This window comes from Pelecanus crispus, chromosome 12 (assembly GCF_030463565.1).
Source record: "Pelecanus crispus isolate bPelCri1 chromosome 12, bPelCri1.pri, whole genome shotgun sequence".
Taxonomy (NCBI): domain Eukaryota; kingdom Metazoa; phylum Chordata; class Aves; order Pelecaniformes; family Pelecanidae; genus Pelecanus; species Pelecanus crispus.
Window position 1 is genome coordinate 5,829,306 of NC_134654.1, and position 22,591 is coordinate 5,851,896.

Below are 22,591 nucleotides of genomic sequence, written 5' to 3' on the forward strand. Positions count from 1 at the left end.
TCAGCAGAGAGCAGGACCCCCAGGCATGCCTCAGGGTGCAGCGGGCTCCCCAGCCACTCTCCCAGCTCAGGCCGCGCACTGCTGCTGGGGCAGGTCCCCCCCACGAGGACCGGGGGGGACGGCGGTGAGCACCTGGGGAGCCACCACTGCAACGCTGCTGGTGGGTCCATGGGTTGTCCGGAACAACTGGTTTTTCTAGATCCCATAGACTATTAAAAAGCAATGACCTATTTAGGAAACCCCGCAGTGCTGCGAAACAGATGCTTCCCCTCCCAGCGCAGCTCGGGGCCCTCGGTGCTCCGGCCAACCGTCTGCACCTGCCGGGGGCACCGCGAAATGCCGCTGGCACCGGAGCTCTGTCCTGCTTCTCCCTAGAAAGCCGTAGGCAAGGCAAAGCCTTTCCTTGGGCGTGGGGTTTGCTGGTGCCCGTGAAACCCCTGTGCAGCTCCATGCTGGGGGAAAGCTGCTCAGGGCAGCCCGGCACCGGGAGAGGGGCTGGTGAGGTCGGATGGGATCTTGCGGGCGTGGGCACCTGGCCGCCTTGCTGGGAAGCACGGAGGCGTTTAGCCCTGGGGAGGTGGCAGGAGGCTGGCCCTGCGGGGTGGCTGCTGGTGGCAGGGCTGTGCGAGCCTCCGGGGACCCCGCGCTGTCCCACGGCTCGGCAGTTCCAACCGGCATCAGCCCTGCCACCGCCTGCCCGGCGCGATAAGGAAGCAGGAGCTGCCGCAAGCTGTAACCGGCTGTTCACCCGCCTGTGCTGGGGAGGCAGGGCAGAGGTACAGTCACACAATGTGTCCCCTCGCCACCGCAGCCGGAAAACCCTTCTGGCAGCTGAGCTGGGGCTCTGCCCCCCTCCGGCTCACCCGTCCCCATCACTGCTTTCAGGATGGCCGCGGCTCCCGCGCTGGGCGCCACGTGCCTGGGACAAAGGAAAGTGTGACAAAAGCAGGCGGCTGCGCTCGCTGCCGCCGTGTTCTGCTGCCGCAAGGGCTGCATCTCCTCCACCGCCGGCTGCCGCGGCCCAGGGTGCAGCGCGAGGCCCCTTGCACGGCTGCCAGCTTGCTCTTGCCATGCTCCCGCATACGCGCGCTGCTCTGCCGCTGCAGCGGGGCCGTTTCCTGGGTGCGTGTTATGGGCTGGAAATCACATGTGGCCTTACTGCTGCGAAGGAACAGGGGCTTGTGACGCCCGGGCAAGCACCCCCTGAGAGCGGGGGTGAACCCGGTGCAATCCCCAGTGCTGGTGGAGGTGATGCTCGCTGCTGCAGAGATGCTCCGTGCAGAGGGCCAGACGGTGCAGGCCTTTCCCCCAAGCATGGCAAGGCTCAGCCTCTGGCTAGCGCGTAGCCCGGCACTGCCATGCGGCAAGGCAGGGCGGTGAGGCTGCGACCGCGGGGAAGACCCGAGTCCCCCTCACCCCATCACGCTCACAGCCCAGTTGCGCGAGAGCCAGGACCACGCGGCTCAGCCTCCGATGGGCAGTGGCAGGGTTTAGGAGTGAGAGCTCTGGGGTGCCCCGGGGCAGGGCAGGAGCCGTAGGTGGCAGGGATGCTGCTGGGGACAGACCCCTGTCCCTGTAGGTCCCTCTGTCCATCCTGAGCTTTCCAGCAGAGATGAAGCGCTCCCTGAAAAATGCTTTTGGAAAGAGCTCATGGATGCCTGTCTCTGGGGTCCCTGTTCCCCAAGCCTCGCTCCAGCTTCCCCGGGGCTGCTGGGCCACCAATGTCCTGCAAAGGGCCCGGAGGTGGCCCAGCTGCTCCCATGGCTGACAGCAAGGGAGGCTGTCCCAGCACGGAGACTGCGGGGCTTGTCCTGAAACCAACTCTGCTAGGGCAGCCACCACCGGCCTTCACACTGTGCACGGCCAGGGAGGGCTCGCAGGACTTCAGCTGTACCGGACCCACCCCGATGTGACATCCCAAAGTCGGACACGAGCGGAAGGGGCCAAGGCAGACCTGAACGCTCTGGTTTCTGCAGACTTGCAGCCCTCCCTGGGGACAGGCAGTGTGGGGAGAGGCACAGGCTGCAAAATGGCTCTGCAGGCGGCTCCGCCACGTCCTGCTTTGGATTCCCCAGGCTCAGCCCGCACAGCCGCCTGTGGGGACCGGCCACCCTGCTCCGGCAGCCTGATCCCTGTGCTGGATCAGGATCCTGACCGAGATCCTTCTGAAAAGGCGAATCCCAGGAGCGCGTGCACGTGCGCTCATCGGCGCGACGCACGAGGCCGCGCGCGCACCGGCGTGAGCGCACGGCAGCGTGCGCGCGCGTTTTTCCAGCGCACGCGTCATGTCGCGGGGCGACGGCTGCCCCGTGGGCGCGCGTGTCGCGGGGGGACGCGCCGGAGGGACTGTGCGTCGCTGTGCGGTGCGGGCACACCGCGCGCGCGTGCAGCGGCATACGCCAGCTGTGCGAAAGCGGGTGCGCGTGTGTTCCAGCGTGCGCGCGCGTGTGTTCCAGCGTGTGCTGCCGGGTGTGGGGGTGGGTGTGGGTGTGGGTGGGTGTCTGCACACTCGTTTCAGAGCAGGAACGTGTGTTGCAGGCTGCACCCCAGCCGTGGGTGCACCCGCAGCGTGCACATTCGTGGCGTGTGTTGCGGGGGGCACGGCGGGTGGGTACCGGCGCACCGGGGCTGCTTACCGCAGCGCCTGAGCGTTCCCGGGTGGGCCGGACGCCGCCGCACCGTTCCGCACCGTTCCGCACCGTTCCGCACCGTTCCGTACCGTTCCGTACCGCGCCATACCGGGCCGTACCGTGCCCTACCGTTCCTCACCGTTCCGTACCGTGCCCTACCGTTCCTCACCGTTCCGTACCGGGCCGTACCGTGCCCTACCGCGCCGTACGGTTCCGCACCGTTCCGCACCGGGCCGTGCCATCCCGTACCGGCGGAGCCGCGCCCGGCGCGGCGGGCGGCGCGCGCAGAGCCGGCAGTGCCCGCCCCGGTGCGAAGCCGCCCCGCCCCGCCCCGCCCCGCCGCCGGGGCCCGGCGCCGCCGCCGCCGCCGCCAGCACCGGGCCCCGCTCCGCCGCCGCCGCTGGGTGAGTACCCGCCGCTCCCCCACCGCTACCGGTACCGGTACCGGCCCCGCGGGACGGAGCAGCCGGCGTGGGTGCGGGGCGGGACGCGTCTGCATCGCCCCCCCCCCCCCGCCGGGGCGGGCCGGGCCGTGCGTGTGCCCGTGCCCGTGGCCGTGGCCGTGCCCCCGCGGCGTTGCACAGCCGGGGGGGGGGTGGGGGTGGGGGTGTGTTGGGGTGGGGGGTGCGTGCCCCCCCCCCCCCCGCCCCCGGTGCTGTTGCGGGGGGTGCGCGCGCGCACGGCCCGCCGTTGTCCTGCAGCGCCTGTGCATCCCGCGGGGTCCCGCGGCGCGTGCACGCGGGGACCCCCATTGTGTCACCTTGTGCGGGCCCCCCCGCCGAGCTGCGGGCCCCCCCCCACCCCCCCCCATTGCATTGCAGCACCTGTGCGTGTTTACCACCCACGCCGCGGGGGGCCGGAGGTGTGCGCACACCCCGCTGCGGGTGCTGTGGGGGCGGCTGTGCCCCCAGGGTGGGCACGCACCCTCCACGGGGGACAGCCGGCCTGTCCCTGCGGGGTGCCCCACCTTGGGTGCCCCAACCCTGGGTGCCCCAGCACCCGCAGCGGGGCTCCTCAGGGCCGGCCCCGCTGCTGGGGAGAAGCCGCTGGCCTGGGCCTTTCCCACGCCACTGGGGAATTGCATCCGAAGCCATTAGCCTGGCTCGCTGCTAACCGCATCGCCGCCGGGGCCGGCGTTGCTGACACCTGGGTCCCTTTTTGGGGTGACACGACGGGGGGGGCGGGTGGCGTCGCAGCAAGCTGCTGCGCTGGGGGCAGCAGGGGCTCGCAGGGCCTGCGGCCGCCACGGCGCCTGCCTGCAACGTTAATTTGCCCGGGGAGGAATATATAGAGCAGCGGGTGAGGGCTGGGACGCGCGTCCAGAAATAGTGTGGTTTCCAGCCGGCCTGTGAGATGCAAATCGTTTGGTCAACGGGTGCTGGAGCTAAACTGAGGGCAATTACAGAAAAGTGTGGGCCCACGGCGGGTGTGCAAGGGCATGTGACAGACGGTGTTTCCACGCCCTGGGCTGGCCCTGGCACCCTGGCACCGGGGGACCCCACCTGGCAGCTCTCGCCACCCCGTTCCCAGCTGGGAGCCGAGCGTTCCCACAGCGCCTGCGCCAGCCCTGAACTTTGCCCGCTGACGAGCCGCGGCTCGGCCCTTCACCTTTGCCGTGGGCTGGGCCACGTAGGAGTCAGGCTGCAAACTGGGGGGCAGAAACCAGTGGTGGGGGAGGCGCGTGTCCGACGGTGATGGGGCTGCGACCCGCCTGTCCTTCCCTGAGCTGGTCGCTAAACTGTCTCCCGCTTTCACTCTTCCCCAGCAGAGCCTGGCAGCGATCACCGCCCCGCCACCTCTGTTTTGTAAGGACTCTTGGGCCAGTTTATTGCCCAGCTTTGGGGCGAGGCGGGTGCCTACACCCCACGCACGCACCCCGTGCACCCTCCTGGCCTCCACCGGCAGCCTGGGGTGATGCTTCAGAGCCAGGCTGCATCCCCTTTGCTGCTGGACACGGGGTTCCCGCAGCAGGAGGACCTGAAATCCCACTTTGGAGACAGCCTGGCAGCACATCCCGGCTGTGACCCGGGTAAATCTGGGATTGTTTTCCTCCTGACGCATCCCAGCATTGTCCGTAAGGGCAGGCAGTGCAGAGGGATTTGGAAACCCCCTAAATTTCCTTGTTCTGTGGAAAAGTGTTGTCCGACAAGGAAGCGAGGAGCCATCACGCAGGTCAGTCCCCTTTGCCCTGTGTGGGAGCTGGGCTGGCCGCTCGGCATCGCTGCCGGCAGCACCCACTCCCTGGCACGGCATTGTCCCTACCTGCGTGGGCACGGCCAGGGCGTGGGCTGCTTCAACATGGTGCGCCCAAGGAGGTGACGGCCGCCAGCTCCTGTGCTGAAGCAGTGGGCGAGCATGGCCCTACCGCCAGCATCGCGGCGGGGAGCAGAGCGGGGAGGGCAGGCGACCGGGAAACTTGCACTGCAGGTCCCTGCATGGAGAGCGTGTCGGACGAGATTGCGTCTCAGGGAGGGAAGGAGTGGCCTGGAGTTTCAGTGAACGCCTTCCTCCCCGCCTGAAACTCCCTGGCACCTTGGCAGGGACGCGGGGGCTCATGGCTGTGGTGGGGGGACGAGCGGGAAGTTGCATCCCCCTCACTCCTGCTTGGGGGACTCAGGGAGGGGTTTTGGCTTTGAGGGCCTTGAGCTGGGTCTGCCTTTCCGCCACCCGGCCCTTCCAGGGTGACATCCGCTGTCCCCTACCAGCCCAGGTGTCACAGCAGTGTCTTTGCGTGCGATCCCCAGGCACAGCCGGCGCCTGCGGGCACCTCTCCCTTGCTTGTTATGGCTCATGCACGCTGCTGCTCCCAACACGCCTGGCGATGGGTAATCCCAGAGCGAGCCCGGGCTGAGTCAGGGAAGGCGCGTTGGGTCTGATTCAGGAGCGAGGAGACGCTCAGCAGCTGTCTTCCGCTCGCGGCGTCGGGCGGCACCCATCCGGCATCCCCAGTGCGTGCATGCGTGCCACTGGCAAGAGCCTCCTTGGGGAAAAGGGAGCAAAGCACAACGGCATCTCGCATGGGCCGGGGATGCCGGTGCAGGGGGGATGCTGGGGTCTTCACCCCAGCCCACAAAGCTCCCCGTCCCCCCTGTCCTGCTGCTACCAGCGGTGGCCTTGCGTGGGGCACACGTGGCCGGCCTGCTGGCTGCCGGTGCTGCCTGATTAGCGATGCAGATGGTAACGCTTGTTCCCCCTTTTTGTTGCGCGTACAAAGAGCGGGAGGCAGCGTGCGTGCAGGGGAGAGAAGCCACCGAGGACAAAGAGCTCACCCCTCCTCGCCTCCCAGTGCCTCGGCTCTAACCAGCACCTGCCCGGTGAGCGGCTCTGCTCCCGAGGGTCGCCCCTCGGACCCGGGAAGGGGTCCCGGCAGCCCCCTCCCTGCCATGGGGCGAGCGTGGGGTGCTCCCAGGGTTGTAGTCCTTTCTGTGTCCCCCTGGCAGCACGGTTTTGGGGATGCCCAGGCAGCTGGGTGTACCGGAGGCACGCGTCGCAGCGGGGGGACGGGCGCAGGCGGTTCTCTCCCTGCCATTGTCTGTGCTGAGGCCCCGGCACCACCGCGGAGGAGCCGGCGGAGAGCAGCCCCTGCAGCGGCACGGCTGCGGGGCCGCTGCCGGCAGCACCTGCTCTGGGTCAGGGGAAGCAGCTGCACCGTCCCCGGGCTCAGGTCAGCGGTCACCCCACAGCCAGCGTTTCTGGGAGAGGAGAAAGGAGCTGGCTCATTTTCACGTGTTTTGGGGTCCTGCCCAGCCCAGGTCCTGGCTGTGGGTGTAAGCAAAGCCCCGGGTGCTGCAGGGGAAGGCAGAACAGGCAGAGCCCCGGGGCTGAGCACTGTGGGCAGAGCCGTGGCAGCCCCTCTGGCTGCGGGCAGGAGGCTTGGAGCTGGCAAACGCAGCCGCCCAGCTGCGCTGCGTGCCTGACCTCGTCCCTCCGACTGCTTCCCCTCGCCGCCTCAGCTGTATCGTGCGCCCGGGGCCAGCACCGTGCCGTGGCTTGCGGAGCCCTGCCCTCGTCTGCCCTGCGGCCGGGCCTCTCCCGGGCACGTGCGCTCCCACCCCCAGCCCCGAGGGGCGGCAGGGTTTGGGCAGTCCCCTGCCGTCCCCTGAACCCGTGTGGCTTTGCCAAGGGGAGGCCTTGGCAAGGGTTCCCTGTGTCCCACTGGGTGCGTTCGGGGACAGTGGGGACCACGTGCCCCCATAGGGAGGTAGCCCAGGCCAGGGTGGTGGTGTAGCACCGATGCTGTGCTGGAGCCAAGGTGCAGCTTGGCACGGCACGGCACGGCGTGGCATAGCATCCATGCATCCCAGGGTGCCCGCAGAGCCCTTACTGCCAGCGTGGGCGGCGTTGCCTGTCCCCACGGGTTGCCCAAACCTCATCCCCGTGCCCGTCGGAGAGCTCTAAAGCAGATGCTTCGAATGCGGGGAGTTTTCCTGTTGTCCTTTGTGCTGAGGTTAAGTTCCTGTGCGGCTTCCTGCCCCGTTATATATAGCTGTCAGCCTGTCCTGTGCGGTGCTGCCAGCCGGCTGCTCCACTTTGGAGTTGTTTATCTGCAGCCCGAGCGCTCGATGGAGGTTGAGGGGGGCTGGGGGACACCGGTTGCCCTGGGGGCAGACGGGTCCCACAGCAGCCCCATGGGGGGCAAGGCTGTGGGTGCCCTTGGGGTCTGGGTGCACATGGGGTTTTCCGGCAGTGGGGGGGACCAGGGTTTCCGCCTGGCCATGGTTTAGCCGCTGGCTGGGTGCTCCCCCCGCTGTGCGGGATGCCCGAATGAAAGAGCGACTGTTCCTGGAGGTCACTGGCAGCGTCACGAGTTTCTGCATCGCCCCGGCTAAAATTAGACACTTATCAGTGTTTGGGAGGGATGTGATTTTACAGGTTCCTGTTTATTACAGCAGCCTTCGCTTAGGGCTGTGTTTCCAGCTCCCTCCCCGGTGGGGACATTGCCTGTGGCTGTCCTCCGCGGCTTCGCAGTGGCCGGGGCCGGGACGAGCGGCAGAGAGGCCTCTGTTTCTTCGACAAGGGGCTTTTGAACCGGCAGGCGGGACGCCTGTGGCACCGCAGCCAGCAGGGATGGGCGGTTCTGCCAGGGGAGCGTCTGCGCTGGCGGTAACCGCTGCAAATGCAACCGGGATGCCTTCCTCCCCTGCCCGCCCGTGTGGCTCCGAAATGGCTCCTGAGCTGCAGGAGATGCTGGGGGTCTTGCCCGCAGCCAGCCCTGGTGCTGGCATGGGGATGCAGAGGGGTGCCGGGCTGCTGGGCTTCTTTCAGGGCATCCCTGGGGATGCAGGGCCACCCTTGCTGCATCCCTGGGGCCTGGTGCTCAGCCAGGACAAGGACACGATGACCGCGGCCGTCTCAGAGCCCCCCACGGTGCTGCTGTCCCCAGGGAGGGTGGTGATGCTGGGATGCGGCTTGGGGCTGGGGGGTGACCCATAGGGTGGAGTAAGGGGTGGTGGGTGTTGGCTGTACCACTGTCTGATGGCACCCTTGCCTGTCTGTCCTTCTGCAGGCAGGTAGCTGTGCCGTGACCAGCGCCCCGAGCCAGCGCCCTGCCACAGGGGCGAGCGCGCCCCGAGCCCCTCCTCCACCATGTTCAACCTGATGAAGAAGGACAAAGAGAAGGATGGGGCCCGAAAGGAGAAGAAGGAAAAGAAGGAGAAGAAGGAGCGGATGTCGGCGGCTGAGCTGAAGAGCCTGGAGGAGATGAGCATGCGCCGGGGCTTCTTCAACCTCAACCGTGCCTCCAAGCGGGATTCCAAGACCCGCCTGGAGATCTCCAACCCCATCCCCATCAAGGTGGCCAGTGGCTCCGACCTGCATCTCACGGACATTGACTCCGACAGCAACCGGGGCAGCGTTATCTTGGACTCGGGCCACCTGAGCACGGCCAGCTCCAGCGATGATCTCAAGGTGGACGATGCCAACTTCAAGGGCTCGGTGCTGCAGCGGGCGGCCAAGTTTGGCTCATTGGCCAAGCAGAACTCGCAGATGATCGTCAAACGCTTCTCCTTCTCCCAGAAGAGCCGGGACGAGAGCACCTCAGAGACATCCACCCCCTCCGAGCACTCAGCGGCCCCCTCCCCGCAGGTGGAGGTGCGCACGCTGGAGACCCAGCTCACCAAGCAAGGGGTGGCCCCAGGACACCCCTGCACCCCTCCCGCCGCCTCCCTGCATGCCAGGGTGCCGGAGCCCATTGGCAAGAGGTTCCCCGCCGAGCTGCGGCTGCCCGCCTTGGTGCCCCCACAGCCCCCCACCCCACGGCAGCTGGAGCTGCAGAGGCGCAACACTGGCGATTTTGGCTTCTCCCTACGTCGCACCACCATGCTGGACCGGGCGCCCGACGGGCAGGTGTACCGGCGCGTCGTGCATTTCGCCGAACCCGGAGCCGGCACCAAAGACTTGGCGTTGGGGTTGGTGCCGGGTGACCGGTTAGTGGAGATCAACGGGCGAAACGTGGAGAATAAATCCCGGGATGAGATCGTGGAGATGATCCGGCAGTCGGGAGAGACAGTGCAGCTGAAGGTGCAGCCCATCCTGGAGCTGAGCGAGCTGAGCCGCTGCTGGCTGCGGGGCGGCCAGGGGACACGCCGCGCTGCCTGGGATGTGAGTAACGCCGTCCCTGCTGCGGGGCTGGCACCCCGGGTTTCTGCCGGCTGCCAGCGTCCTTGTGGCGAGCGTTTGGGTTGGCAGGGGCCGTGGAAACCGGCGGGCGCTGGGGCTGCTCCAGCCGGGAGTGATGCACAGGGAGGAGTGGGAGGCTGTGGTTGGGGTGCAGGGGTGATGCCCGTGCCCTGGGGCAGCAGAGCAGCTGCAAGAGCGTGTTTGCATCAGGGCTTGCGAACCAGTGCCGGTGGTTTTTTCCCCTCAAAATGCTCAGCGTGCTGCTAGGTTTGGTCTTCCTCCTGCCGGAGGGGCTACGGGAGAACCCAGCTCTGTGTCACCTGGGGGAAGTCTGTGCCTGTCCGGTCACCGAGGCAGCACAGTCCGGCAGGGAAAGGAGCTTTGCTCCTCGCTGCTGGTAAATCCCTAATGCTGCTTTGCAGGAGAGGCGCTGCCTGCCCCGCTGCCTGGCCTACTGCCTGCCCTGCTGCCCACATCAGCCTCCCCGTGTTGGTATCCCTCAGCGCGGTGTGTCGGGGGACAGGAGCTGCCGACAGCGCGTGCAGCCCTGTGTGCGTGGCTGGTGCTGTATAAATAGAAACTTAATGGCTGGGTGACCCACATCTCCCACGTGAGCCACGCGGCTCCGCTGACCCTGCCGCGGGCTAACCAGAGTCCTGGCTGGCCGGCATCCCAGCAGAGGCCCCAAAATGCCAACAGCCTGCAGGGCTGGACCCCCTCCATGGTGGCAGAGGGGTGCAGCAGTGTGGTGGTTACCTTATAATGGGACTTGTTTAGTATATTTTTAAGCATTCCTTAGGGAGAGGAGGGTGCCTGTGCTCACTGAGCAGGTCGCCTGCACCGGGTAGAGCCATGCAGAGCGTGGCGGGGCCCTGTCCCTATGGGGCGGTGGCGGCGATGAAACGAGGGTGGCCGTGGTGCAGAGATGCTGTGGCGGTGGCCATGGGGCTCCATGTGCTCCCCGAGCAGGCACCGGTGCTGCAGGGTGGAGTCTGCGCCGAGCTGGAGCACCGGCTTTCCGGCAGCTCCTCCCCGGAGCCCGGCAGGCATCACCGGGCAATACCGGCTGTGCCGGCGGGATAACCCCTGGCCGGATAACCCCGTGAGGCTGGGGGGCACGGCTGCCACCCTTGCTGCAGTGCGCCGGCGTGGGAGCGGGTGCGCGTTCGACGCCAGCGTACGGGAGCTGGCAAGGTGCTCGTGCCCGCCAAGAGCGCGGTGCTGCTGCTGGGAAGGAGGAAGAGGAGATGCCGGTGCCCTTGGGGCTGTGGGGGAGAGGCTGCGGCATATGGCTGGGTCCTGGCGCAGTTTAGGCAGCATCAGCCAGAGGAAACCGGCCAGAGGGGTGGCAATGACGGCGTCTGTGGAATCTTTGGGTGCTGCTGCAGCACAGACACCCCCAGTGCAGGACGCTGTCCCCCTCCCACGTGGGGCAGGGGTTCACTGGGGGATGCACCGCGGCTTTGCCGGTGCTGGGAGCCACGGTTGCGGTGCAGGGTGCGGTCAGGGTCCCTCACCCGGCAGGGCCGTGCAAGGTGCCGGCACGCAGGGAGGCCCGGCTCTCCCCCAGGCCCCGCTAAGCTCCCTGGAATGTTTCTGGTCCTAATTTAAATAAAAATGATCCTTTTTGAAACAGGAAATTATAGACATATTTTGGGCTGTTGCTCTGGAAGCCCCTCCCCGGCTGGAGCGGGGAGGGTGCTGGGCTCCCTCTGTACCGTGGGGGGTTTAACCCCCTCGGCGGGGCCGTGCCAAGCCACCCTCATCCCTGCGGACCCACGCCGCAGCCGGGCAGGGGCAGCACCCGCTGTGTCTGGGGGGACTCTCGGTGCTGCGGGGTGCACGGGGGACTGGCCGGTGGCACAGCGTTGCCTGGCATCGGGGACCGGGTGAAACCACCCCCCCCCCGTGTCCCAGCTTTGCTCCCGGCGCAGGGCAGCCGAGCTGGCTCGGCTCCGCGCTTGTATTTATTTATTTATCAGTGAAATTCCTCTGGCAGGGCCCAGGCGTGCGCCGGCCGGGCAGAAATATTCCAGAAACGCTGCCGACCGCTCCAGCACTTCAGCGGGACCACAGGCATTTGGCAGCCACACCGGCAGACCCCGCGTGCCATGCTCACCCACCGGCCACGGGTGCCCTGGTCTCCGGAGGTCGCGGTTCTGGGGGTGCAAGGCCACCGTGCCACGGCGCGGCTGGGTGCCAGAATTTTGCCGTGCCCTGTGTCCCAATTGGGGGACTCCGTGGGGAGGTGGGGGGATGTGGGGTGGGGGCTGCGGGGCTCCCATCGTGCCGCAGGCGCTTTCTCCTTTTGTCCACGCTTCCTCCGGGGGAAACTCTTGGGGTTGGGTCTTCCTCTGCCCTCACCGTAGGGATGGTGCTGCCAGGACGTCCCTGGTGTGGGGGTCCCCGAGGGGCCCTGGGGAGGGGGCTTGTATCCAGCAGGCTCGTCCGCAGGGTCGGTGCATCTCCATCGGTGGAGGAACGAGAGGAATCTGCTGGCTGGGCAGAAACACTGCCATGGCTGCACAGCCGGGCCGGGGGTCCCCGTGGATATGGCCCGCGGGAGCCAGGCTCCTCCGTGGTGGGTGGCTCCGTGCCCTGCCTCGGGGATGCTCGGGACCTGCGGGGAGGGCAGGACCACATCGCATCGCCTGGGTCTGTGTGGGTTTGGCTCTCCATGGAGGGGGCTGCGGTGACTCTGCATGCCGGGGCTGAGCCAGTGCCCTCACCAAAGCCTCGTGTTCCTGCTGTCAGAGGACGTGACTTTGACTTTTTTTACAAATAACGCAGTGACCGCTGCCAGCGCTACCTGGGGACGCTGCGGGCACCCTCCACCGCGTCGTGCCAGCCCTGCCAAGGCTGTTTGCCGTGGCCTCTCCCCGGCACGTGCCCGGTGCAGAGACGTGGGCCGAGAGAGACGTGGCCCGGTGCTGGCATCCCCAGCACGGGGATTTCCAGCCCTCCATCGGCACAGCCTTCCCAGTCAAGCTGGGATCCCCTGCTCCCTCTGGGAGTCGTTTTTGGCTCGGGGCACATCTGCATCCCCCGGGGTTGGGCAGGGACCCGCTCAGGCACCGGCTGGGGTCCGCACCGTGCCCGGGCGGTCGCCGCCTCTCCTCCACGCTGCCGGCGTGCCTGGCTCCCTGCCGCCGGCCTCCTCCCGGCAGGCCCCGCGCGGGGAGGCCCCCGGCCGCTCGCCCACTGCCCCGCTCCTGCTGTTTCCAGGGAGACCTCAGCCCTCCAGAGGCAGCTTTGCCGTGGAAGTGGCTTTGCCGTGGGCTGCCACGCCGTGCCGGGGGGCTGCTGGGCCGGCACGCTTGTGTGGTGCTGGCCCTTGCCTCGGGGCAGGGGGGCCATCCGTCCCTCAGGAGCGTTTTGGGGGACTGTTGTGTTCATGGGAAAGCAAAGCGGTGTTGGGGCTGCACCGCCCGGCATGATGCCGGACACCCCGCTCCAACGCTGGGCACCCCGCCGCGACACCGGGCACCCCGCCATGGGACCCGGGGCGCAGGAGCGTGCAGCCCCGTCCCTTGTGGCGCAGGACCCTCCATGGCTCCCCATGGCCCCGCAGCTGCGCTCGGCCCAGGGCGTCTTTCCCTGCTTCCCCTGGGGCGGGCGGTAGGATGGAGGCCAGGCAGTTCCCCCCGCGGCGCCGGGCTGCCGTGAGCCCACATCACTTCCTCCGGCGGCGGCAGCGGTGGTGGCGGTGAGGCCCCACTGCCCGCGTGTCCCCCCCCAGCGCTCCCTCCGGCTTCTGCGCGCGCCGGCGGGGCCCTCGCATTCCTCGGCTATTTTTAGGGTGGCCCTATCAGCCCAGCTGTCCCCGCTCCGCCGGCTGCCGCCCCACGCGCTTCTCCCACCGCGCTGCGCTCGCCCCGACAGAAACCCCGCTCCCGGCTCGCCCCGACCCTGCGGTAAGGTGGGGACCCCCAGCGTGACCGGCACGGCACAGGGGAGCGCAAGGGGGGCACGGGGGAGCCAGTCCCGGCACTGGGGACGGGGCCTGCGAGGCTGCACCCGCTCCTGGGGTGCTTTGGCGGCCAGGGGCTGTTTTTTGGCAGCCCCCATGGGGACCCCAACGCCAGCGCTCTCCGGGGATCTTTGGGGTGGTGCCAGGCTGCGTGGAGGTGGGAGCGCCGTGGGGAGAGGGTTTGGGGGCTCTGACCGGTGGGCAGGTTCGTCTCCGGACCCCCGTGCCCAGCCTGTGCTCTGGGTGCCAGCATTTCATGTTGCGGTGATGGGGGGGGGACAGGGAGCCCCTCGGGGACGGGGTGACGTGCCCCGCCATGGGCGGGTTGGTTCGGTGGCCGGGTGCTCCTCCGCGCCGTGCCCGGCCCTGAGAGGGGGAGTTCTCCCTGACGGCCCTGGATGCGACCCCCCTGGGTTTCGGAGCGCGGCGCCGGCCGGGGTGCTGGGTCCTGCCGGGGCTGCCCAGCCGCTGGCAGAGGGTCAGGCTCAGAATAAACCCCGGCTGGCAGGGCAAGCAGAGCGCCTGGGGCAGAAAATATCCCTTCCCTCACCCTGGCATTTGCTTACTGCAACGGGCTGGCCCGCCCGGGGGGAAACTGGGCACGGTCTTGCGGCCTGACTAAAGGGGCTTTTTTTTGCACAATGAGTTTTGTCGGGTCTCAGCCCGGCCACCTGCCTGTCCCCAGAGGCCTTCCTATAGGCACTGCCTGCTCGTGTGCTGAGCAGGGCGAGGTGGGCTCCGAATCCCGTTCCCGAGGGTCCTGGGCTCCCAGGGCCGGTGGGGAAGGGCACGTGTTCGTACACTGTGCTATGGTTCAGCGTCCCGGCCCCGGCCCGTCTCACCTCTCCCTCTCTCCCCAGCCAGGGCTGCGGCTCCATGAGACATCGCCATGGCCTTTTCATCCCGGTTTGCATTCTGGGAGCAGAAGGGAAGTCTCTCGCGCGTTCGCCCGCGCCCTACATTTGGGTCACGCTGCCGCACGCTGCCGACCAGCTCCCCCAGTTTGCCCAGTGCCGGCACCACGTTCGGAGCTGCGCTCCCAGCCTCTTGCTGTGCTGCCATGCCGGGGACCACGCTGAGCAAACGGGAAGCTGCCCCGTGCCCCACCGCAGCACAGCTGCGGTCACCGACGCGGCCACGCATGCAATTACTAATGCCCTCACTAACGACCGCTTTGCGAGAGGCTGGTGCAGCCCCTAACACCGTGTGAGCCACCTCGGTGCCGCCGGCCAGCCCCGAGCACTTGCAGGAGCTGCACGATGGCGAGTCAGGGAGTGTTGCCCACGGGGTGCACCACGCGCGGCCGCCGCGGTGCCACAGCCGAGCCCTGGAGCCGAGAGGCACGGCACAGGGCAGGGGAGGGTTTGGCTGCCCACCCCCCTGCCCCGAGACCCCTGGTCGCCCCGCTCAGCAGGGAGCTGGCACATCCCACGGTGCGGCTGCCGCAGAGATTAGCTGGTGACACTTAAAACGTGCTGTGACGCCCGGCGGGGTGACGTGCAGAAATGCAGAGCCCCCGTGGGGAACGGCGACGGGGCTCTACGTACCAGCTCGCTCGCCGGCTGCACGCGAGGAGGGGGCCCAGGCCAGGCAGGCAGAGTGCTTTCCTCTCCCACCTTCGGGGTTTGCCATAACCGGGGCACATCTCTGCGTTTCCCCCCACTTTTTCGCTGCGGGGAAGCCTGGAAGGACACGTGTCCTCCTCCCTGGGGCTGCAACAAGCTGCAAATTGGGGCTTTTTCATGCAGCAGCCTCCTGCCCCCCTGGCATGGACTGATGGTCCCAGCAGCTTTTGCTGGTCCCTGTGGCTTTTCCGGCAGTGAGGCCCTGCGGTGGGCTGAAACGTGCTCCTCTTGTTTGTCTGACCCTCAGGTCAAGGACGAGGACAAATCCTTAGCTGTGAAAAGACCCGGGAAGGAGGACGGGGCTGTAAGTGTCGCAGGGCACGGGCAGGGTGGAGCTGTGTCGGGTATGGGGCTCGCCCTTGGTGGGGACAGACCCCGTGCCAGGGCTTGGGGACATCACAGAGGGTCGTGGGCTCAGCAACCCCCCTCCCGCACCTGCCCCGGTCCCTGGGGAGCGCCGGTGGCTGCTCCAGGGCGGCATTTGGAGGGTAGCAGGTATTTTCGGCAGGGATGCCCGGCTGTTGGCACGCAGCGATCTCTCCCTCTCCGCCTCCCCAGGGCTTACGGCAGGTCGGTGCCCACCCCGCGTTACAGCACCGGCTCCCGTGCTGCCCGCCAAAGCTGTTGGCGGAGGAAATCTTGCGGCTTGCCCTGCGCATTGCAAAGAGGCTGCTGGTGCCCTGAGCACTGAGTTTTACCCCCGTACTGGCAGCCTGAGGGTCGACGGGTCCCTGTGTGCGAGGCTGGGGAGGTCGCCGCTGCTCCCTGGGGTCCGGAGCGGGGCTGTAGGTTGGCTGGGGAGGGGACTGGGTGCCGCATCCATCGGTGCCAGGATCTGTCTGGGAGCCCTGCTCCCGTGGCAGGGCACGAAGCCCCGGGCACCACCGTGTCCCAAGCAGCAGGTGCTTGCAGTGGCAGGTGCCGCACTGCCAGACCTCTGCTCACACCGGTGTTGTTGTGGCTGCAGTCAGAGAGCCCGAAGGATGCAGCGTCCGCACCCCCGAATCCTGAGCCCCCGAATCCTGCACCCCCGAAGAGCCCCGAGCCACCGCCTGGGCAAGTGAAGAGCCCAGAGCCGGTGCTGAATGGGGCGGCCGTGAACGGGCTGGAGGGCCCGGCAGCAGGCACCGAGGCACAGGGTGACGACGGCCAGGGGCTGTCGCGGCGCAGGGTGGTGCGGGTGGTGCGCAAGGTGGTCCGCAAAGTCCTGCCGGGGGAGGACGCCGGCAGCACCAAGGAGCCGGGGCGAGACGCCAAGTCTCCCGAGCCAGTGCCACCCCCCAGGAAGGAGGACACGGGCCGTCCCGCTGTCCCGGCTCCCCCGGCCGTGCCACCTCCCCCCACCGTGCCGCCTCCCCGCGCCGTGCTGGCAGCTCCTGCCAAGCCGGAGCCCAAGGATGAGATTTCAGCGGGGCTCAAAACCCTCATGGCGAAGGGAAAAACCAAAGAGCACCGGCCGCGGCTCCGGCCGGGGGACAGGCAGGAGGAGAAGTCCCCCGAGCCGGCTGGGGGGGACGCGAAGCCGTTCCTGTCCCCGGGCACCGAAGCCAAGCCGGAGCCGCCAGTGCAGCCTTCGGGAGGGAAAGCGGAGCCGGCAAAGGCGTCCGCTCCAAAACCCACTGCCCTGGAGAGGCACAAGGTACCGGTGTGTGCACGGCGGGGGATGCTCTAACACGGCGGCAGGGCTGTGCCGCCTGGCGCGGCATGGTGTGAGCTCACCCGCATGGTTTGCAGTGGTTTTGGGGTGTGCGGTGCTGGGCGGGGGTCACTTTTCGGGGCAGTTGTGTGCGCTGCAACCGCCCAATCATGCTGCCCCTTGTCTCCCCCACCGGCTCGTATGGAGAAGAAGTTGCAGCCTGGTGAGAAGCGGTCGACCCCCGTGAAAACCGTCCCGGTACCCCCCCCAGCAGGTGTGTGGGAGCAGGGACCCCGGTCCTTGGGCATTGCGGGGTATCCGCCGGTACCCTGGCTGTGCCGGCCTCGGCACTCGCGGGTCTGTGCCAGCCTTTGTGCTGGTACCTGCCCCAAGCGCCGGCAGGCTGCAGGACTGGGAAAGCTGCAACAGCCGCACTGTGCCTGCGTGCCGCGAGCGTGGGGCTGGCGGGGGCCGCGGTGCCGGCGGGGGCTGCAGTGTGGTTGGCCTGGTGCTAATGGTGCTCTGCCTCCAGGCTGCCCCCGGCCCCGCGTCCCGGCTGAGCCCGTCAGAGGAGGCACAGCGCCGGCTGGAGAGGATCTTCACCGCTTCTGTAATTCCAGGGGTGTTGGCGCTCGCGTGCTGCCTGCCCGGGGACAGGGACATGCGGGGCAGCGTGCGGCTGCCCTGGCCATGCCGTGTGTTCCGCACGGGGTGATTGTAGCTCTATGCCTGGCCACCAGCCCTGTCGTCCCTCTCTGGGTGGCACCGGCAACGGGACGGATGAGTGGGGATGCCAGTGGGCTTGGGGTCACTGCCCGGACCAGCGTGCCCGGCCGTGGGGAGCTGCGATGCCCAGCAGCCCGCACTGGTTGCATCCCTGTGGCAGCCCAGGCATGGCTGCGGTGGCTGGGGTGATGCCCGGGCAGTGCTGTGGGGGTTGTGGCCGTGCCTGGGCCCCGTGGCGTGTGGTGCTGCTGCTGCTCTCTGCCTCTCACCCCTTCTCTTCTCCTTTCTCTTCTCCTTCCTCGCTGTCGTTAGCTGGACCCTGCCGCCTCCGCCTCGGCACCCAGCCAGGTACCGTACCCCCGTCCTCAGGAGCCCTCTGCCTCCACCAGCGACCCCCCGCCGTCCTCTGTCTGCCGCTGGGCTGGCATCTGTGCCCGCACCTCGTGCTGGAGCGTAAGGCTTTCCCCGTCCCGCCCCACTCCGTGGGCTGCCGTGTCACCCATGGGGCCAGAGGGTGCCGGGGCGGCCGGGGCTGGGTGCCTCTCCCCAGCGGAGCCGTGCCAGGGAGCCAGGAGTCTGGGGAGGGTGCTCTCAGTGGAGGTGGCACGGCTGGGGCGGGCAGGGGTACGGAGCAGGATGGAAAGGGGCAGAGCACCCAGCATAGGCAGGACGCATGGCTCGTGCCAGAGCAGCTGTGGCGTTGCAGCGCTGGCCAGGCTTGCAGTAGGTCAGCACGGTGGCCACCAACCCTGGGGGCTTTGGCGGTGGGGCCTCGTGGCCCATGTCCTTCCCGGCTCCGTGCATCCCCTGTGCCGCGGTGGACCTGCCGTTCCGCTGGCCACAGTGGTGGCCCTCACCAGGAGCGCCCATGGGGTTTGGCACAGCGGCATTTTGCCCCCACTCGCTTCCCCCTGCCGCTTTCTGTGCTGTCTGTGGGGCAGAGATTTAACCCTTCTCGCCTTCACCCCCGTCTCTCGGCCTCGCCAGGGTCAAGCGGACGATGCCCCGGCAGCCCCCTTTGGCCCCGTTCCTGTTGCAGCTCAGGTTTGGCTTTGGGGCTCGCCCTGCTCCTGGGTGGCGGGGATGTCCCCGCTGTGCCGGCAGTGCCAGCCTGGCATTTCCCATGCCACGGTACTCTGCCGTCACCGTGCCGTGTCCTGTGTCCGTCCATTATGTCCCTGCAGCGTGTCCTGTGTCCCTACAGCGTGTCACTGCCCTATGTCCCTGCAGCATGTCCCGTGTCCCCGCAGCATGCCTGGTGTCCCTGCACCCCAGCACGTGGCTGGCATGGGGGCCCGCTCTCTGGGCTGCACTTTGGGAGCTCGGCCCCTCCAGGCTTGCCCAGGGTGGCCGTGGTGAATGCACTTGCGGGCCGCTGTGACTTCACGTCTGCCCCGAGCCATGGCAGGGCTCTGGTCTCTGCAGCCCCGAGCCCACGGGGGTCCCCGGGGGCAGCGGGCAAGCCAGGGACATGGGCTGGGAGGGCATGGGGCTTGTGGAGGGTGGCTGTGGCTACCTGGCATGTGGCCCCATGGCCAGGCAGCCCTGCTCCCTCCAGCCCCAGGGATGTGGGGAGGGGACAAGGTGGGGGACAGCTAACCATGACTGCCCCACGTCCCACTGTCCCGCAGGCCAAGACGGAGGAGCAGATAGCAGCCGAGGAGGCCTGGTACGAGACCGAGAAGGTGTGGCTGGTGCACAGGGATGGCTTCTCCTTGGGTGAGTCAGGGGTCAGCCCGGCACCACCGGGACACGGGATGCCCCATCCTCCCCGTGGCACAGCAAGCCCCCCCGGCCTGGCACCCCGCTGAGCGCCCCGTGCCCCTCGCAGGCAGCCAGCTGCGGCCGGAGGAGGGCAGCCCCCTGCCCGAGGGCAAGGTGAAGGTGAAGCTCGACCACGATGGAGCCATCCTGGAGGTGGAGGAAGACGATGTGGAAAAGGTAGGGCCATGAGGTGGGGGATGGCGGGGCAGACCCCCGTTCCCCACCTGACACCCTCCCCACTGCCAGGCAAACCCCCCGTCCTGCGACCGCGTGGAGGACCTCGCCAGCCTCCTCTACCTCAACGAGTCCAGTGTGCTGCACACGCTGCGGCAGCGCTACGGCGGCAACCTCCTACACACCTACGCCGGCCCCACCATGGTCATCATCAACCCCCTGAGCTCCCCTTCCATGTACTCTGAGAAGGTGACCCTGCTGCCGGGGGGGACACAGGCGGCTGGGAGCCGTGCCGCCACGCAGAGGGAGCCGGTGGGGGTGGCAGGGTGCTGACCCTTGCCCGCTTCCCCCGCTCCCCGCCAGGTCATGCACATGTTCAAAGGGTGTCGCAGGGAGGACACGTCCCCGCACATCTACGCGGTGGCCCAGGCCGCCTACCGCAGCATGCTGATGAGCCGCCAGGACCAGGCCGTCGTGCTGCTGGGCGCCAGCGGCAGCGGCAAAACCACCAACTGCCAGCACCTCGTCCAGTACCTCGCCACCATCGCCGGCAGCACCGGCAAGGTCTTCTCCGGTGAGTCCCCGGCGGGGTGCGGGGTCCCCGTGCCGCCCGTGTGCACCCCTTGCTTTGCGGTCACAGCCCTCCGCAGCCTCCTGCACCCGGCAGCGGCTAGACACACGTCACACGGCGCGCTTTCACTTTCTCACGCCGGTCCCTTTACTGCACCGTCGAGGGCTGCCGTGGCGCGGAGCACGGCACAGGAGCAGCAGCGCTTGCCCGGCCAGCGGTGCCGGCTCCGGCCGCCCGCCGCACATCCCCTGCACCCCACCGCCCCGCTTCTCTTCCCGCAGCGGAGAAGTGGCAGGCTCTCTACACCATCCTGGAGGCTTTTGGCAATAGCAGCACCGGCATGAACGGCAACGCCACTCGCTTCTCCCAGATCATCTCTCTGGACTTTGACCAGGCTGGACAGGTGGCATCCGCCTCCGTACAGGTGAGGGGCCCGGGGTGGCCCCCCTCAGCACAGGAGCTGGTCCATCCTCACCGAGGCGGCTCCCCTCGGCACAGGAGCCGGTCCATCCTCGCCAGGGTGTTTCCCCCCAGCAGCCCAGCCGTGCGCTAGCCCACGAGCTCTGCCGCAGACCCCCGCTGCCTGCCCAGCCGTGCTCGCAGCGCTTAGCAGCCGGGCATCCTGCTCTTGTCTTTGTTTACACCCAGATGTGGCAATCAGATCAACTCCCCATCCTTGCTGAGTTAGCCCCAACGTTGGGGTGTCTTTCTTCCAGATGCCACCCCAGTGTGATAACAGCAAGAGCCCTTAAAATTCAAGAGAGCCGCTTTGTGCTCCTGTAGTAGCAGACACCCCAGGGGAGGAGATGCTCACAGGTTGCTTGGATGATGTTTGCATTCATATGACGCCCTGTGGTGGGTGGGAGACCCTCATGTCTCCTCAGGGACCCTGGGCAGGCAGCAAGGATGAGGCTGGGATGGGCGAGGGGGTCTCAGTGGGAGCAGGACCCGTGGGGATGGTTCCCAACTCTCCCACCTCTGCCAGACACTGCTGCTGGAGAAGCTGCGCGTCGCCAAGCGCCCAGCCAACGAGGCCACCTTCAACGTCTTCTACTACCTGCTGGCCTGCTCCGACAGCGCCCTGCGGTGAGCTGGGGGGGCGAGGGCACAACCCCTGGCCCAGGGCGTCTCCAGGATCTCCCACGCGGGGCCAATCTCGGTGTTTATCCCCGCAGGACTGAGCTTCACTTCAACCACCTGGCAGAGAACAACGTCTTCGGCATTGCGCCCCTCTCCAAGGTCGCTGCTATGGGGCTGGGTGGGGGGCTGCGTCGGGGGACGGGGTTCCCTGGCCCATTTGGGTGCAGGGGGAGGCAGAGCTGGGCTCCCACACTCACGGCTCCCGTTGCTCTCTGCAGCCGGAGGAAAAGCAGAAGGCGACCCAGCAGTTCAACAAGCTCCAGGCTGCCATGAAGGTGATGGGCATCTCCAGCGATGAGCAGAAAGCCTTCTGGCTCGTCCTGGGGGCCATTTATCATCTGGGAGCCGCCGGAGCCACGAAAGGTAATGAGCTGCTCAGGGCTGGGAGGCATTAACGAGCCAAGGCTCGGGGCTGATGGCTGCATCGGGTCCCGGCGCAATTGCCGGCACTTTTGGCACCTTGCAAATGGCCGCCCTGGTGTGGCCGAGCCCTGGGGAGGGTTTGGGGCTGTGTCAGCTGAGGGAGAGTGTCCTGCCACCCTGGGCACACTGGGGCACCCGGCTGTGCCCCCTCGGTCGGGGTGGTCCCGCTGGCTGGTGGGAATTGAACACCCCCAGATCCTGGGGTAGCCCCTGCCAACTTGGGGGACCGGGAGCCCGGCTGGGGCTGAGTTGGGGGGTGGGGAGGTGTCCCATCCCAGTATAACACCTCTCCCCCCGTCCTCCCCGCAGAGCCGCTGGCAGACGGAGCCGGTAATGGGAGCCGTCGGGGGCTCTGCTCCGGGTGGTGCCGCGCGGTGCTGTTTCAGGGGCTGAAATGGGGGCTTGGGATGCTGCTGGTGTGCTGGGAGCAACCTTGACCCCCAGCTGGCTTCTGGCAGCCCCAAATTTGCCTGCTGCCCATCCAGACCCCCCCACCTGCTCCTCTTGGTACCATTGGTGGCGTGGGGCAGGGCTGCCCCGGCACCCAGAGCTTGCCATGGGGTGTAGGGCTTGCTCTGATGAGCACCGGCTTCGCTCTCTGTCCCTGGGGGCGGTGAATTTGGCTTCGTGGGGTTGCTCTTCTCCCCCTGGGGCTTTCGCCTTCCCCCCACGGTGCTGGAAGCCCCCGTGGTGCTGCTGCACGCTGGCAGGAGGGCCTGGGCACGGCACACCCGAAATGGGCATGTGGAGCTGGCGGCGGCACTGAGGGAATTTGCAGCCCTGGGGGAAAAGATGAGTTGGGGATGGGGAGGGAGAGGTTGGAGGGGTCTGGGGGGCACGGTGGGGTGCAGCGCTGGCCCATGGGGGGCTTTGAGGCACTCGCAGGCAGCAGGGCCCCGCTGCAGCCACCGCTGCGGGATGCTTGGGCAGCTTGGGAGCCTCGTCATGGGGGTCTGCTGGGGGGGAACCCCAGATCCTGCTCAGGAGGAGCATCCCCACATCCTGCTTGGGGAGAGCATCCCAGCCCCGGCTCTGTGCTGTTCCTGGAGCCTCCCCTGCGTCTCGTGGGCACTGGGGATGCGCAGAGCCAGCTCAGCCACACCAGCCCCTATTTCCCTGGCCCCTGGACACTTGTACTGGGCTGGACCCAACAGCAGCTCCCCATGCTCCGGGGCAGAGCCGAGCTGCTCCCCACCAGTGCCCATGGTGCAGCTGGGTCTCACAGGGAAAGGACCCCCAAGCTGGGTCGCAGCATCTCGCTGCGACGATGCCGGGGGGAAGACCAGGCTTGGCATGCACGTGGCGTGGCGGTGC

At 67.8% G+C, this 22,591-nt stretch overlaps 2 protein-coding genes across 2 annotated transcripts in view; both read left to right on the top strand.

Annotated features, from left to right (window-relative positions):
- The first annotated feature begins 5,182 nt into the window (after positions 1-5,182).
- PHF12 (PHD finger protein 12) overlaps positions 5,183-22,591 on the top strand; it is a 94,311-nt gene continuing 76,902 nt past the window's right edge. The window contains exon 1 of the mRNA XM_075720218.1: positions 5,183-5,190. Coding sequence (XP_075576333.1) covers positions 5,185-5,190 — 6 coding nt within the window. The 5' untranslated portion in view covers positions 5,183-5,184. The remainder of the gene's footprint in view (positions 5,191-22,591) is intronic.
- The window catches only part of MYO18A (myosin XVIIIA), a 31,763-nt gene continuing 17,388 nt past the window's right edge, over positions 8,217-22,591 (top strand). The window contains exons 1-13 of the mRNA XM_075719454.1: positions 8,217-9,230; positions 16,690-16,755; positions 17,012-17,089; positions 17,518-17,658; positions 18,193-18,249; positions 18,837-18,924; positions 19,037-19,146; positions 19,216-19,392; positions 19,507-19,717; positions 19,996-20,138; positions 20,700-20,800; positions 20,890-20,953; positions 21,073-21,217. Coding sequence (XP_075575569.1) covers positions 8,217-9,230; positions 16,690-16,755; positions 17,012-17,089; positions 17,518-17,658; positions 18,193-18,249; positions 18,837-18,924; positions 19,037-19,146; positions 19,216-19,392; positions 19,507-19,717; positions 19,996-20,138; positions 20,700-20,800; positions 20,890-20,953; positions 21,073-21,217 — 2,395 coding nt within the window. The remainder of the gene's footprint in view (positions 9,231-16,689; positions 16,756-17,011; positions 17,090-17,517; positions 17,659-18,192; positions 18,250-18,836; positions 18,925-19,036; positions 19,147-19,215; positions 19,393-19,506; positions 19,718-19,995; positions 20,139-20,699; positions 20,801-20,889; positions 20,954-21,072; positions 21,218-22,591) is intronic.